This window comes from Psammomys obesus, unplaced genomic scaffold (genome assembly GCF_907164565.1).
Source record: "Psammomys obesus unplaced genomic scaffold, mPsaObe1.curated_primary_1811, whole genome shotgun sequence".
NCBI classification, from domain to species: Eukaryota; Metazoa; Chordata; class Mammalia; order Rodentia; family Muridae; genus Psammomys; species Psammomys obesus.
Window position 1 is genome coordinate 5,813,521 of NW_026596460.1, and position 16,996 is coordinate 5,830,516.

A 16,996-nucleotide genomic window follows, 5' to 3' on the forward strand; every position below is an offset into this window, starting at 1 on the left:
CACACACACACACACACGCATGCACACATAGCACTTGCTCATAAGCCACTCATTGTAACACACACATTCATGCCTCCCTTGTTGAGACTCCCTGGTCTTTGAACCAGACATAGGGAAAAACAAGCTGAAACTTGAGAGTGACACACAGACACCTGCGACTTTAGACAGCCAGCTGCCTTCCCAGATAATTGGGCCCCTGGGAGGCAGCAGAATTTTGAATAAGACAGAGCTTCTTTGGCTTCTTCCACATAGGGAAGGTAAACCATACAAGCCCCTGAATGGCCCCTGGTGAGGCCCAATGCTTTGACAAAGCATGCCTGTGACCATGTCTGTGCAAGTCTTATCTTCGCAGAGATCATTTTGCCTATTAGAGTGGTATGCATGGTGAAGCCAAATAAAGGCCGACTGTAGATTCAGGGGTGAGTTTGAGCTTCTCTTGTCACCTCTGTGACCTTGAAAACTCACACTAGCACTTGGAACCTCAGTTTTCTCCATGGCAAAATATGGGTACTAACTGCCTCCTGGATTCCCCATGAGTTTGTGTGGACAAATTCATTTATAGGGTCTAGTGCCGGTGGCAATGACCCAGTGTCTCTACGGGAAAAGTTGCCAGATAAAACAGTCTAGAGCATATAAAAAATATTTATATTTACACCCCAAATCGAATTTATTTCAGCATTCTTACACCTTTTCTTTCCAGACAAGGTCTCACTGTGTAGCACAGGCTGGCCCTAACTTTCCATTTTCTGCCCCTACCTGTGCAGTGCTGAGATTACAGGTAGGTGCAACTGGGCCCGACCTGTGTCTTATCTGGTATCTCACCCACCCTACAAACAGAATCTCCCACGGCTGGATTTTATACCTTGAATCACTAGCTTGAGGATGGATTTTACATCTTTCAGTGGTGGTGATGGAGACAGCCCACTGCAAAGAATGCTCATCAGAGACTGTTTCCTGGGCTTTCAAGACCCGAAATAGGTAGTGTACTACCAGATGGGCTTTATGGAAACCAGTTGCCAACTCAAAGTGTGTGAGAACTAAGAACCTCTGCCATTTATATACCTGTTCAGGGCCAGGCAAGACAGTTAACCCCAAGAGTCAAGAGAATATGAAGCCCCTGGACTTCAGTAGAGACAAGCAGAAGTTCCTTCAACCTGCAAAAACCCCTTTTCTTGCTCTCCTCCTCTTTACTGCCAAGAGTGCCTCAGGTGAGCCTGACCTGTCCAAGACTTTCTAGAAAAAGGTCAATGAGTATCCCAAAGTCCAGGGGCCAGCTCTTTAATCTCTTTGAAGGCCTAGGAGCAGGGGGAGAGTTCCAGGGTGGAGGGAGCTGCAGCTGACGCATGGCTTTGGGAGGCAGGACTTTGGGGCCTGTCTCTTTAAATCTCAGGTAATTTGGGAGGAGGGAGGGAGTGCCCGCACAGCTCCTGCTCACTCCCAACAGGAGCTCCAGATATACAAGCCAAGCAGATTCTCAGCTCTGCCAATTGGAACAAAGCAGGAGCCCTCTTCAGACTTCAGACGTAGGGGTAGCTACAGGAAGTCTCACCAGCAAAACAGGAGAAATAGGAAACAGGAGACGGGACCTCTACAGAGAGAGGGCAGGCCGGCTCTTGGGGGTGCCAATGTGGCCCCAAGGCCGAGCCCAGTTGGGGTCTGGCATCAGCCTCAGCCCCCCAAAGAACCAGCCTTCCACCCCATGGGGTGGTCACTGCCCACGGAGAAGGGGTTGATACTCTGCCTATGGAACAAGTTCTGCAGATGGTTCCACAGACGAGAGCCCTGGGCTCAGAGCCGAGACGAGCAAAACCTGCTGCAGCAGAAGAGGTAAGTTTGCCATCTGCTCTGCTCCTTCTACCTAGCAGCAGGGCTTACAGCGCACCCTCAGTTTGCTTGAGTCTTCTCTTGGCACCCTGGACAGTCAGAGACCAGCTCCTTGTTAGCACTTTCTCCTGAGTCTTGGCCTGTGAGGCTACCTGGCCAGGATGTCAGGTGGGAGGTTACCTGGGCACAGATGTTAGCTCTCTTTAAGGTCCCATTCATTTCTGCAGGGCTCTCTGTGAGTACCTCCCCAGTAGCCAGGCACCCTTCCTGGCCCTTGTGAACCCTCTACCCAAAAGGTGACAGTGGCAGGGTAGTGTCTTAGGTGTCTGTATGCCATGTCCGTACAGCAGTTGATGGCAGAAACACATTTTATATATAAGCATACATGTGGGAATGAATGGGAGAATAACTGAATGAATGAAGCAGTAATAAAATATGTTAAAAATGTGAACATATGTATCATTCCTGTGCATTTGTCTCAGGCACTAGAGGAATTTAACGAACCAACACTGCAGCCTGGAGTGTCTTCCTTCTGTGGGTGGATTTGCATGGACCCCTGGCCTCCATGCCAGAGACGCTCACCCCTCACCATGCTGCCTTTCAGGCTAGGGAGTCTGGGAGAGAATCTGGAGTTTAAACCCTTACAGAGTCTCAGATTTTGTTTCCAATTGCTGAAAACTTCCCTATACTCACTTGATATATACTCCTTCATCACTGGATAGCCACTCCTGCCTCATAGCCTCTTCAAGTTGGCTTTGGGAGCAGAAGAATAGGTAATCCCCTGGATTTTGAGCTCAACCTTTGAGTACTCTCCTCTCTGACATTTGCTGTTCCCCACCCATTTGGTTATGTACTAAAAGAAAATCTTGCTTTTGGGGGCTTTCCTCAGGCTATACAGAGACAGGCAGCATGTGCACCCAGAGAGGAAAGGCTGAAGTTTTTGTCTCCATCTCTGAATGCAGGGCTTGTCTTAGCCTTGCCTAAAGGCTACCTGTGATTTCCTATTATTTGGATTAAGCATTCCCTGCTGGGATGTGCCCCTTCTTGGATTTGTGGCTTTCCTGTCTCCCACCCCAGCCACCCACCTCTCTCCCCCCAGGCCTGGGAGAGTGGGGGCCAGGGCACATGTCTGGTTGATGACATCTTAGGGCAACAGAATGGCATTGTTGTTAGAGAATAAGTCCTCATTGGCCTCCTCTTCCCACTCTCAGGACCCTGTCGCTGGGGGCATCAGACAGAGACTGCAGAAAGGTCTTGGGTTTTGAAAGGGGTAGGTAAGATTCCTATATCTTCCATGCAGGAAGAACACAGTAAAGGGCTTGGCCTGAGGAGGCAGCCTGGCTAATCATATGTCATTTGCATGCATCTACTTGGCATCAATTTCTTCCTACCATCTGATAGGCCTCCTCTACAGTGTTGGGCTAGGAAGGCCTAATGCCAAGCAGAGGACTCTCCACTCCATTTTTCTGATTGTCACATCTCTTTACATTATTTCTCAACCCTTTTCTTCCCAGACATTCGGGGCCTACAGTAGTGTCCCTCTTTGGATAGTTCTTCCAAAAAGAAGATGAGCTTTCCTAGGAGTCTCTTGGTCTGCGAGATCAGCTATACACAGGGAAGACCTGCTGGAAATTAGACAAGCTGAGGCTGGGCTCTTAAATAAGCACTAGGAACTGTGAAAGAATCTCATTCTCTATAGGCACTATCACCATAAAGCTTATCTGATACACAGGCTTTGTAGGGTGGGCGATTCTGCCATCTCCATAAGAACAAGTTAGAGCTTAGGAGAGGGCCCCACAGTGGAATTCTGAGGTAGGACCAGGTAGGATTTCATGGAGTAGAGGACAGTCTCACCAGAAGGCAAAGCTTTTGAGAACTCTGTAAGATGGGCAGAGGTGAGTCACTCTTGCTTTGAGCGTTACACTTCTCTTGGGTCTTAATCATGCAGTTCCCCAGTTTAAATCCATATTAGCAGAATTCTCAACTCTTTTCCATTTCCTCAAAACTATTTTTTTTCTGGCTCAAAATTTCCCATTTCTGTATATCCAATGTATTAAACATCGATTGAGCATAACACATATTCCATTAGGTTTATGGGAAATTAACCTCATATAGGTCTTGCTTCTCAAGGAGTTCGTGCTATGATGGCCAAAATGTACCAATGTGCATGTTGTCCCTGCATATCTTCCAATTAAATCAACCTCAGAGAGAAAATACTAAGACAGCAAAACTATATTGTTGCTTATATGTGCTACACAGGTTCATGGTAGTTGTATCACTTTTGAACATGTTCAGCATTCTTTCTTTGTCATCATTCTTAAACAATACAGTACAATAGCAACTTATATAGCGTTAGTGTCCCATTGGGCATCATAGGTTACCTAGAGATAATTTAAAGTACGCGGGAGGAAGCGAGGGCTGTGGTGCATGCCTATACTCTCAGCACTTAGGAAACTGATAAGCTGAAGGTTAGCCTGTTTAACACAGTGACATCTTGTCTCTCAAAACACAAAAGTTAGTAAATGAGATGAACGTTGTGGTTTTCTCTGGTAACCCCAGTCCTTGGGAGGCTGAGGCCGCAAGGTTGCCCTGAGTTTAACATGGACTACACAGTGAGTTTCAGACCAGTCTGGGCCACAGAACAACATAGCACGCCTCAGGTCACATCTTAAAGTGTGTCACTCGATTATACAAACTATATATGAATATTGTATCATTCTGCAGTGGGGACGTGAGCTTGTATGGACTTTGGTACAGAGAGGAATGTTCTAGAATCACTGTCTTACAGATTCTGGAAGAGTAACTGTACCGAGGTTAAAGGTGAGCACGGTGAAGGTCACGAGAAGGTTCAAACAAGTGTTGAGGAAAGAGAGAAGGAAACTGTCCTATCTGGTATCTGATTTCTGCTCCTGTGGGGTGTGCTGAGAGCTTCACAGAAGCTGCCCAACCTGATTCCCACCCTACTGTGCTGGTCTTCTCAGTCCCTGGGAGGACAGGGAGTCATGCTGAACTTTTAAGTTGGGTTACATAGATATAAGCCTGTCTAAATAATATATGTGAGCTGATGTTTCTGTGCAAGCTGAGCTTTGACACTCTTCTGTAGACCTCAGTTCTTGTCTTGACAATTACACACATACAACACACACACACACACACACACACACACACACACCACACCACACCACACATGTTTGTGTACCTACATAAAGGAGTTGTGGCAGTTAAGAAACAGCTTGGTTCCAAGCCTTGAAATAGCCACAATCTCCAGATTTTTGACTTTCTTATCTCATCGTCAAGAGTCTCAGCTGGAGGGAGGTGGCTCATGAGTGCCCAGTGTATGCCATGTTGCCACACATGACTGCTCTTTCTCATCTGTGGTCATTGCTCTGGGCCTGACCTCCACCTCCCAAGAAAAATCAGGAAGAGCCATAAAAACTAGAAGAACCACATAATTTAGTACTAAGTGCCCAGGGCTATGTTCTTGGTAAGCAAGTCAGCGTTTTAACCCTGTGTGTTCTTCTGGAAAACTATTTAAAATTGTTGCCTCAGTTTCCTTTTTTTAAAAAAAAAAAAAATAAGAGAATTACTCAGCTGGTGTGTTGTATGGCTATGGAAAGCAAAAGTGATATTGCTTTGAAAAGGGAAAAGCATAATGAACCATGGGATTATGACAAAAAAAATAGTATTAAAAATCTAACTACAGAAGAACCCGCAGGACTATGAACTTCCTCCTAATAGAAATGAGTCCAATCAGAATAAAAACGTATGCTCTTGGCAACCCCATGGTGTTACCACTCACAGTCTGCCAGCCCCTACAGTCACCTGCAATGGTATTTGTAGAGACATTCACATGTATCCCCGGAGACCCCTACTTCCAGCCCTAATTAACACAAAGAGCAGGGACAAACTACTGACAAGGCCCTTGTCTCAGTTCAGACTCTGACCTGGTTGGACGAATCACTTCAGAGTACTCACCCTGAGGCTCCATCTGTTACATGAACAGATTAGACTCCATTTCTGCACAACTTCTACTCTTCTGATTTGAACATTTCTTGAAACTCGCTGGGTTCTGTCTTATTTCCCAGAATAAACAGCAGAACATGACTCATGTGCATGGCATACATAGACTTATATGTGCATAAGAACTAGAACCAGAGGGTTGGGGAAGCGGAAGTCATGGAGGCAGAAAGCCAAGGCCTCTCACTTGGAGGCACAGGGTTGGGCTTGAGAAAGAGAACACTAATTTATGTTCCTCCAAACAAAAACAAAAACATGCTAGGTTTTATAACAAGAACCCCATTATTGAGTTTTTTTTTTTCAAGCCATCATGGAACTATACTGATCAATTTTACATTCAATTGCCAAGTAAAACAAAATATTGAAAAACCTGGAAGTTTTTATAAATTCTATTGCTTTTTGTTACTCTGTCACTACTGTTTAAATGATTCCACCTTTTTGTGTCTTTCTCATTTTAATTATGAGGAAATGTTTTGTATGTTACTAGAAAATATTATGTAAGTGGAATTTCTCTTCATGTGAAGAATATATATATATATATATATATATATATTTTTTTTTTTTTTTTTTTTTTTTTTTTCTAAATTAGGGTTTCTCTACCTGGCATGGTTAACATGTTGGGCAGGACATTATTTGTCGATGGCCTGTTCAGCATTTTCTCCTTCCTTTTCCCCCCTGTCCTTTAGTAGTTCTCTAATCTTCTATGATGGGGTGCTGTTGGAGAATCTACAGGATTTTTTTGGTGTTCCTAGTTTTTGCTTTTGTTTTGAGTCCAGGGATTGTGAGGCAAGTTTGAAGGTCTGTCTCTTTACTGTTAAGAAGTTAGGGCTTTCTCTGCTATCACCTTGTGGCTCTATGTAGTTACTGCAAGTGATAAAGAAGTCTGGGACACTCTCCCTGATCCTTCCTCCTTCATTTTGCTGGAATCTGGAGTTTGCAGCCAGAGGAGGTCATTTGTAACAAACATTGTTGAGTTGTATTACAAGCTGTTTCTTTACAAGGGTGTGGTCTGACTAACTTGCCAGATGAGATACAGAATACTTCTTTCAATTTGACTTTCAGATGAATAATGGATAGGTTATTACTGTTGGCATATCCCAAACTATTGCATATGATATATTTATAAAATTGTAGGGAGGTAATTATGAGTGGATATGATCACAATACCTTGTATAAATGCATGATATTTTCAAAGAATACATAAAATAGTATTGAAATAGTTGTATAACTAAGGTTCGATTTTAATTGAGTATCCTGTAACTGTACTCAATGTATCTAGCAGTCTTTGGTCTTTCATAGGCCTACTAGGATAGCAACAGACGAAAGAGAAAGGATTACATAGGGTCTAGAGGCTTGTGAGGGCCGTATGCCAGCTTCAGGGATGTGTCATGAACAAAAGTAGATTTTGCTCTTCTCAAGTGTAGAGGAAGAAATGGATTCTATTTACAACACAAGGCACAAGATGTTGTAATAAAAATAAGACCAAAGGAAAGAGTAAACAACATCCTAGGGGTGGTGGCATGTGTGTATACCTGTTTGAGGAAGCTTTGTCTCCCCTACATTCTAGTGCAGACTCGAAGGTATGTATGTAAGAGAGCTTTGGGCAAATGACTGGAGTGATGGTGGTGGTGAGGTGTATAGAAAACTTGATTCGCAGCAGTGTTTTCAAACCAAACACTGTTTCTTATTTAGATTCTGTTTATTTAGAGTTGGCTCAGGGGTGGTAGATAGAGGAAATAAAGGGGATGGGGAGCTATAAAGCCACCCTGGCACCACCGCCAATTCATTCATTCTGCAACCATCACAGCAAGCACCCACAGCACACTAGGCAATTTTGCTGGGCACAGAAGTGCAGAATGCACAATGGACAATCACTGGGTTGGGGGGAGTGGATTCAGGAAGAGGCAGCCCTGTGGACACAGGCCCAGGGAGAACGGTGTGCTCTGTGGGGCTGAGGCGTGTGGCGAGACTCGAATGCCAGGTGTAAGGAGTGAGGGGGAGGATCAGAGAATGGAAAAATAGTTGCACAAAGACCGTGAAGGGCCTCTGTGTTCCTTATCCTTGGGCATTGAAAGACCTGTTGGCTTTTCGTAAGCTGTGACTATATCACCATTTAGAAAGACTATCTTTCCTGAATTAAAAATGATGGACTAGGGGTATGTAGGGTACATGGAAATGAAGAGAATTTCTTCTTACTCCTGGACCAGAGAATAAAGATGTGAATTAATGAGCTTTGGTAGCAACAAAAGCGAAAGAACTACATGGAGACAGAATCTTAAATAATTGATTAAACCTGGTTGCTGCCTGTCTGCCTACAAGGGAGCTGAGGGTTATGGCCAGGGCAAATAGAAGTCACTTTTTTCTTCTTATCATTTTTCCCAGCTCCAGATTTGTACTAAGTTTCTTGCCACTGCCAGCACTTCAAGATGGAAGCTCTTATCCAGACCATTTTTTTTTTATGTCACATAACTGGCCATCTAGGATAAATATAATTACATATACTCCCATGGAAAGACCAAATTGCTTTAAGCTGAAAGAAAAATTCAATAAAATCAGAGCTATGTCTCGTAGTTGGAGTAAGACTGCAGAGCTGGTTTGCAGAGCCAGGGAATATTATTTTGCCCCAAACAGATAATGAATAAAGATAAAAATCAGATAATAAATAAAGAAATGCTAGAGACTAGGATTTGAGTGGAGACTCTGAATTCAAAATTGGATGCCCCCAAGAAGAAATGGAAGGTGAAAATGAGAATATTCAGATCCACATGAAATTCAAAAAATTAATCCTCTAAATTCAATTTTTTTACTCGCCCTCTTCTGTCATTGTTGGCCACCATTTATATCATCACAGGTGCTACTGGATGGAACCAAAGTAGCACCTAAGACCCCATAGAAAGGGTCTGAGAATGACTGATGACTTTACTTCCTAAGCTTTAAAGAGAGTGTTCTTTAAAGACAGGGATTCCAAGGCTTGCCTTGGATTTTTTACTTTAGCAATTTCACATGCATGAACCACTCAATAACTCAATAACTCTTGGCTTGAGTAATGCTTCCTGAACTTTCATTTGCACAAGAAACCATCAGTACTCTTCCTAAACTGCAGACCTGGACATTTCAAGTCAAATGGACCTAGATTAGGTCCAAAATCTAAAACCTGAGAGTTGAAATTTCTTATTAATCTGACCATCCTTAGGATTTCTAATTTAAGATGCTGACCAACCTTAGGATTTCTGATTTAAGAAGGAAAAATGTAGAAATTAAGATATGAGAAAAGAGAAGGGGGTGAGTATGAATGACCACTGTCCCTTTCTCGCAATGACAATTGCTGTGTTTAGATTGACCTGAAGATACTGTCAGAGAAAGGAGGAAAGTGGAGGAATCCAATGTTCCACACTGAAGGTCAAATAGCAAGGCACCTTGTAATAAATAAAAAATACATTAGGCTCTACAAGTTGACTTCCTCCACAAATATAAGGGAACTCTTTTATACTTCTAGTATGTAGGAAACAAAGCTTACCATGCAGGGCAATCTCAAGGTACCTCTGAGTTCCAAATTGGATCACTCCAGGTTTGAGCAGGTTATGGGGTGAATGTATGCTTGATCAAAACTCATCCTCTCTTGTTCTGATATGAACAGATGCTATATTTGTAATCTCAGCACCAGGGGACAGGAAACTAGTCAGGGCATTGTCTTACATAAGCTAAATGGACAAAGTCAGTTTAGATGAACCAAGTAAATGGGAGAAGAGACTTGGTGACCTTTGCACAGTAACAGACCCACCTGGCTGGGTCAGGAATGTTGCCATCCGTTGCTGTTGCGACACACACATCTGAGGGAAACCTTCACAACTTGTTCTGCAACTGGGTATGTTCACTGTTACTACCTTTCTTGTCCTGTTTCCTGGTAGGATCTGGGAGTCGCCTCTTCTTCTAGCTGCCAAAGAAAATGATGTCCAGGCTCTGAGCAAGCTGCTCAAATTTGAAGGATGTGAGGTGCACCAGAGAGGTATGGAGCAGAGGCCTAGCAATGGTCTGTGGATCAGTCCTCCAATCTACAGACCATCCTAAGAGAGTCCAAGACCTAGAGTTTGTTTTTTCTCTATTGACTGCCACCAAAGACATTATGTCTTCCTTCCCTCTCTATATACCAGGAGCCATGGGGGAAACTGCACTGCACATAGCAGCCCTCTACGACAACCTGGAGGCTGCCATGGTGCTGATGGAGGCTGCCCCAGAGCTGGTCTTTGAGCCCATGACCTCTGAGCTCTATGAAGGTGAGGCCCTAGGATGGATGGTAAGCTGTGTTTCCCAGCGATCTCAGGAGGATAACCTGGCAAGCAAGAAAAGTTATCTGAAAACCCCCACACTTTATTATTACTCCACAAGCATTCCTTTTTCTAGTTCCTGATTGCAAGGCATTTCGCATGGTACCTGACCTTCCAGAGGTCTAGACAAGGTACAGAGTTAGATGGAGGGAACAGAAGGGCCTACTGGGCACCTTTAACAACCACAAGGTTGGGGCTGGAGAGATGACTCAGAGGTTAAGAACACTGCTTGCTCTTCCAGAGGTCCCGCGTTCAATTCCCAGCAACCACAGGGTGGCTCACAGCCATCTATAAGGAAATCTGGTGCCCTCTTCTGGTGTGAAGGTGTATATGCAGGCAGAACACTGTATATATAATGAAATAAATACATCTTTAAAAAAGAAAAAACAAACAAACAAACCACAAGGTCTCTGTTATCCCTCTAAGGAAACTATGGGGACACATGAGAGGGATTCCTTCAGGGTTGAGAGAACAGATACACGTGTAACTCAGAGTTCTCTCAGGTCAGACTGCACTGCACATCGCAGCAATAAACCAGAACGTGAACCTGGTCCGCGCCCTGCTTGCCCGAGGGGCCAGTGTCTCTGCCCGAGCTACAGGTTCAGTCTTCCACTACAGCCCTCACAACCTCATTTACTACGGTAAGAGCCAGGGCCAGAGGTGGACAGTGGGGCAGTGGCTAAGGAGAGGATGCTAAAGAGTACCCTCTCCTTGGTGATATCTTCTGGGAAGCTAGGAGAGCAGTGCTCATGAGACTTTAGAGCCAGAGGCCTGTTTCCTCCAAAAACCTTTATATGGTCCTTTCCTGAGTCTTCTGTTGGCCAAGTGATCCCAAGACACAGCTGAGATATGGGAGGAGGAGGCAGTTGTGGGCCTGGAGGGCAACTATCCCTCTCATCTCATCTTCCTGTCTCCTATCACGTATCTCTTTGTGCCCACAGGAGAGCACCCTTTGTCCTTTGCTGCCTGTGTTGGTAGTGAGGAGATTGTTAGGATGCTCATTGAGCATGGAGCTGACATCAGGGCCCAGGACTCCCTGGGTAAGAGCTGGGATAAGAGGGAGTTCTGGATGTTGTGTGTGTGAGAGAGGCGGTAGGGTGGGGAGAGAAAACCTTAGGATGAAGTTGTCACCAGCTCTGCTACAATGGTCACATGGCAGTCTCTGTCCTCTGCAGGAAATACAGTACTGCACATACTCATCCTTCAGCCCAACAAAACCTTTGCCTGCCAGATGTACAACCTGCTACTGTCCTATGACGGGGGAGACCACCTGAAGTCCCTGGAACTTGTAACCAACCACCAGAGACTCACCCCCTTCAAGCTGGCTGGAGTAGAAGGCAACATTGTGGTGAGGCCATTGCCCTAAAGTGCCTTTAATGAACCTTATTTTACATTGCTGAGAATCAAAAGAACTGAATACACCTATGAAGCTTAGGCCTCATTCTCAGCTCTAATTAGGGTCTCTTTTAGCCTATGTCTTTCATGTCCTTGTTTTTTGTTTATTTGGTTTTTTTTGTTTTGTTTTGTTTTTGTTTGCCTGTTTATTCTGACTGGGAACTCATATAGTCTAGACCTCATCCTGAGGTTTTCTGCAATGCTTAAGCCCACTTTTTGGAACAGTGACTTGCCAATATCCCCTATCTCCAGGTTCTGGAATGACTCCTGGGGCAGGATAATTCTAGGATTCTGTATAACAGAGTTCTTTTATTTCCCAAGGCTGTGGTCTTTAAGAAAATACCAATACCTTCTCTAGTCCTTTCCTTCTAGGCTGTGCTATTCCATTTGCCTGTGAATCCTGACCATCTCCTCTCTCTTTCAGATGTTCCAACACTTGATGCAGAAGCGGAAACACATCCAGTGGACATATGGGCCATTGACCTCAACTCTTTATGACCTCACTGAGATCGACTCCTCAGGAGATGATCAGTCTTTGCTGGAACTTATTGTTACTACCAAGAAGCGGGAGGTACAGTCTTCAGCACACAGGCCTTGGTGATGGGTGACACGGTTTTGGAGATGCTGTTCTATTCCTTCTGCCGCAGGCTCGCCAGATCCTGGACCAGACACCTGTGAAGGAGCTGGTGAGCCTCAAGTGGAAGAGGTATGGGAGGCCCTACTTCTGCGTGCTGGGCGCCATCTACGTGCTATACATCATCTGCTTTACGGTGTGCTGTGTCTACCGTCCCCTCAAGCCCAGGATCACTAACCGCACCAATCCCCGTGACAACACCCTCCTGCAGCAGAAGCTTCTTCAGGTGACACCCTGGCGGTGACAGATAGTACATTAGGAATCCACTTTTCACAGCATTGTTCCACTTTCCCCACCAGCATTTCACTTCTCACCTAGATCCCGGCTAAGTGGGCTCAGAGTCCACTTGCACCCACAGAAACACACCTAGATTCTTACTCCTGGAGCATAGTTGGAGACTAGCTGGATCTCATGGGCTAGAAAGAATCTGAAAGAGCTGGTGGCCTTGGGAGCTAGGCTATGTTAGACAGAAACAGATGATCTGCTGACCTTTTTCCTCTCTAGGAGTCATATGTGACCCCCAAGGATGACCTTCGGCTGGTGGGGGAGCTGGTGAGCATCATCGGAGCTGTGATCATCCTGCTGGTGGAGGTGAGGTGTTGCTAGGATCCTGGTGGAGATTGTCTGCCCCAGGGGCCCAGCCTGCATTATGCTCTACAAGTGCCTTTGTGTCTTTTTGACTTCTTTCTAGATTCCAGACATCTTCAGGCTGGGGGTCACTCGATTCTTTGGGCAGACCATCCTTGGGGGGCCATTCCATGTCATCATGTGAGTGTCTTCTTCATCTCACTCCCATCCTTCATCTCACTTACCCTCCCTTCCCTTATCATTGGGTTCACTCTGTGATGTATAACCCCAGTGTACTGGGCATGTCGAGGCTGATTCTGACAGTATGAGGTCTGTGTCAGCTGTACGCTTGTTGCTTGATCCCCAGGTTGAGCCTGGCTTCTTTCTCATTATGCCTCCTTTTTCCCACACCCAACCCCCACCATCCACAGTATCACTTATGCCTTCATGGTGCTGCTGACCATGGTGATGCGGCTCACCAATGCAGACGGGGAGGTGGTGCCCATGTCCTTTGCTCTGGTGTTGGGCTGGTGCAATGTCATGTACTTTGCCAGAGGATTCCAAATGCTGGGTCCCTTCACCATCATGATTCAGAAGGTCAGTGCCTCCCTTACACTTCCTAGTAGAGAGCTTCAGACCAAGACTAAGCAGAAACTTTACCAGAGGGCTGGACAGTAAATATTTCAGGTGTTGTGACCCTGACATAGCTCCTATTATATGTTTCTCCTATTTTATTTATTTGAAAAAGTTTAAAATCCCCTTCAAGCTTGAAAATCACCCTTAGTTTAAGATCCTCACCAAGACAGGGCAGAGAGTTAACACGAAGCCTGTAGCTTGCCACCCATCTTGGTGTGTGGAGCCATCAGACATTTGGCAGGTGGGTAACTGCTCTGAAGGTATGGTATTCTCTGCCTCCTCCTCCTCTCCATAGATGATTTTTGGCGACTTGATGCGATTCTGCTGGCTGATGGCTGTAGTAATCCTGGGATTTGCTTCAGGTAAAACATCAGGATGGAAGCCATGGGAGGAAAGGGTTGGGAGGAGCTTAGAGGGTTTAGAATTCTTCAGGAAGAACTTGGAGGGAGGCAAGAGATTAGAGGAGACCATGAAATGTCTAAAGATGGGGTGTTGCTCAGAAGTAAAGGACAGTAGTGTCAGGGTTGGAAGATTAGAAGCATGAGTCTTATAGAAAATAGTGGAACATAATAATTTAAAATTATCATTTTTGAGCTAATCAAGAACAACAATAGACCTGCTAAAGTGGATAGGGGAAACCTAGGGGGCCTCAACCGTACACAAAGAACTACAGGCAACTAGGAAATGCTGAGAGAAGGAGAGATAGCCATCCCCAAGAAAGAGCATACCAATTTGTTATCCAATACCAAGTGATCAGCCCTGATAACATACATACAAGTACCATTACAAGACTAAGCTGGTCATATTTACATATTTAGGAAATATGTCAACAATTAATGAAAAAGAGGCCATGAGTTTGATAAGAGCAATAAGGGTTATATGGGAAGGTTTGGAAGGAGGAAAGAGAAGGGGGAAATAATGTAATTTTATTGTCATCTCAGAAAATAAGAGGAATAATGTAAAATATATTGTTTGGAGTTGAAAACACAATATGAGATGAAGAGAATAGGATGGAAACAGACAACAAATAGCTGGTGGTGGGATATTCATGATACAGTTGCCATGGTAACTTTCACCCCTTGGGTGGAGCAGCCTTCTATATCATCTTCCAGACAGAGGACCCTGATGAGCTGGGCCATTTCTATGACTACCCCATGGCACTGTTGAGCACCTTTGAACTCTTTCTCACCATCATTGATGGCCCTGCCAACTATGACGTGGATCTGCCCTTCATGTACAGCATCACCTATGCAGCCTTTGCAGTCATCGCCACACTTCTCATGCTCAACCTCCTCATTGCCATGATGGGTGACACTCATTGGAGAGTTGCCCATGAACGTGATGAGCTCTGGAGAGCACAGGTGAGCCCTCTGGTGGATAGGAGGGTTATTGCACAAATCTCCTTCCTACCCAGGAACTGGCCACGCTCAGATGAAGGCAGCCCTTTGCATGTACTCCACATATGTGTGGATAGGTTTTTGCACATGTCAAAGAATAATGCAGCATGCCCATGGGATGTAATTAGCAACAGAGAACACTTCTGGAAACTCTAGGAAGATTTCTGTTTAGTTTTCCCAACAATTACATCCTCAGTCTTTTCTAGAAATAAAGTGAACAAATGGCTAAAGCTATATTTGGTCAGTTTTCCTCCCAAGTAAAAATGGAAGTATCTAGTCTTCTTGAAAACACCAAAGACTGCAAAATTTGACCCAGAAAAAAATGGAAGTGTTATAAATAATGACATTTAAAAGAACCCATCTTTATGGACAATGAGATGAATCAAGTCCTTATTTAAAAATATACCTGGAAAAGAATTTATCTCACTAAAAATAATTTAAGCAAAATAAAAATGGAACTATAAAACCCTGGAAAGCATTTAACTGTGACATGTGGAAATGGAGTAAAATCCCAAGCCAGATATGGAGGGTTTACTGAAAAAAATGTTGAAAATATATTGATATTAGGTTTCCATGTAGAATGCTTATATTTTGAAATCACTTCATGCATGCAGGGTCAAAACATTCTGAGACCTGTAAAACCCCTTTATGCTTTTCATGTTCTTGTCTGTATCTTGGATCAAGGTCTTTTCCAAGGAGAACCTCTTATATCCACCAGTATCTTACCTGGTTTTGACATGGCTTTCAAGTCATAGGATAACAAATTGTGAGGCTCAAGTCTCATCCACTAACTCCCACAGAAGCGGCTCTGTTATGTTCATACTGACATCTTGGTTTGGGCTCTTGCTTCCATTTCCAAAAGGCCATAAGCTCCTGAGTGTCTTTGTTACTAAGTTGTCTTCCCTCTGTCTGGCTTCCCCTCCTCTCCCTGCCCTTCTCAGTCTACACCCAACCTCCTCTCTGACTTCCCTTCCTGTCCCTAAATAAAGGTTGTGGCCACTACTGTGATGCTAGAACGGAAGCTGCCTCGCTGCCTCTGGCCTCGCTCTGGGATATGTGGGCGCGAGTACGGTCTTGGGGACCGCTGGTTCCTGAGGTAAGTAACGTGGCCCATTGGTAGTATTCCCTAAGAACTCACTTTGGATGGGGCGCTCTTGCTTCTAGATGCTCTATGGTGGTCTGTATGCTTCCTAGAGGTCTGTATGCCTCATGGTCTGAAGAGTGGCTATTGAGGACGAGATTGCATTTTGAGTGTCGGTCCCTATGCATCACCACAGCAAGGCCTGCAGGTCCCTGAGGCTTAACCACTGAGGGGCTGTGCTCCGTGTCTCCCACACTGGGTGCACAGAACCTTCAACACTGGTGGGGCTGGATGACAAGTGTGATCTTAGATCTTCTTTTCAGTTCCACTGTCTCTGATCCCTCCTCCTGCTCTCTCCAGGGTGGAAGACAGGCAAGATCTCAACAGACAACGCATCCGCCGCTATGCACGGGCCTTCCAGCAACAAGATGACCTCTACTCTGAGGACTTGGAAAAAGACTCAGGAGATAAACTGGAGATGGCACGTCCCTTTGGTGCCTATCTGTCCTTTCCTACACCCTCAGTGTCTCGAAGTACCTCCCGGAGCAGCACCAACTGGGAAAGGCTTCGACAAGGGGCCCTAAGGAGGGACCGGCGAGGGATAATCAACCGGGGCCTAGAAGATGGGGAGGGCTGGGAGTACCAGATCTGAAGGTTGGTTCTTGCCAAGCATCAGAACAGAATGAAAGAAAGCCAGTTAAAAACATAGGCGTCACCCTTGAACTCCAAGGGTGATGGGGGAGGAGCATGCCAAGGAATGCAAATGGAGAATAGATGCTCCAGGCCTCCACAACTCCTTCAGCTTGGAGCAAATGGCAGAAGACTCCATAGTCCTTGTCTCAACCAAGCATTCCTTGTTCTCTTCTTGAAGCTCCACTGCACACCAGAGCACTTTAAAGACAGGCTTGCCGTCTTGGGCACCTGTCTCCACTCAGGTCTTCTAAGAGGGAAGGGACAGAACTCTTCCTAGTGTGCTGCAGACAACTCATGGAGAATACTGAGTTTGTGGAAGGGTGTGTGATGGAGAGAGTGCAGGCATCGGCATCAGTCTAAGGGTGGGGAAGCTAGGCTGAGCCTTGCCACCTTCCAATAAAGTCATTTCCTGATTCCCCACCCAGTG

At 45.1% G+C, this 16,996-nt stretch overlaps 1 protein-coding gene across 1 annotated transcript; it reads left to right on the top strand.

Annotated features, from left to right (window-relative positions):
- The first annotated feature begins 1,497 nt into the window (after positions 1-1,497).
- On the top strand, positions 1,498-16,953 carry Trpv6 (transient receptor potential cation channel subfamily V member 6). Its single transcript, XM_055598311.1, has 15 exons — positions 1,498-1,827; positions 9,750-9,847; positions 9,993-10,115; positions 10,670-10,807; positions 11,108-11,206; positions 11,342-11,514; positions 11,986-12,132; positions 12,209-12,421; positions 12,700-12,786; positions 12,887-12,963; positions 13,194-13,359; positions 13,694-13,760; positions 14,491-14,759; positions 15,785-15,891; positions 16,237-16,953. Exons 1-15 carry the CDS (start codon positions 1,700-1,702, stop codon positions 16,526-16,528), a joined length of 2,184 nt encoding a protein of 727 aa, XP_055454286.1. The 5' UTR covers positions 1,498-1,699; the 3' UTR covers positions 16,529-16,953.
- Positions 16,954-16,996: the final 43 nt, after the last annotated feature.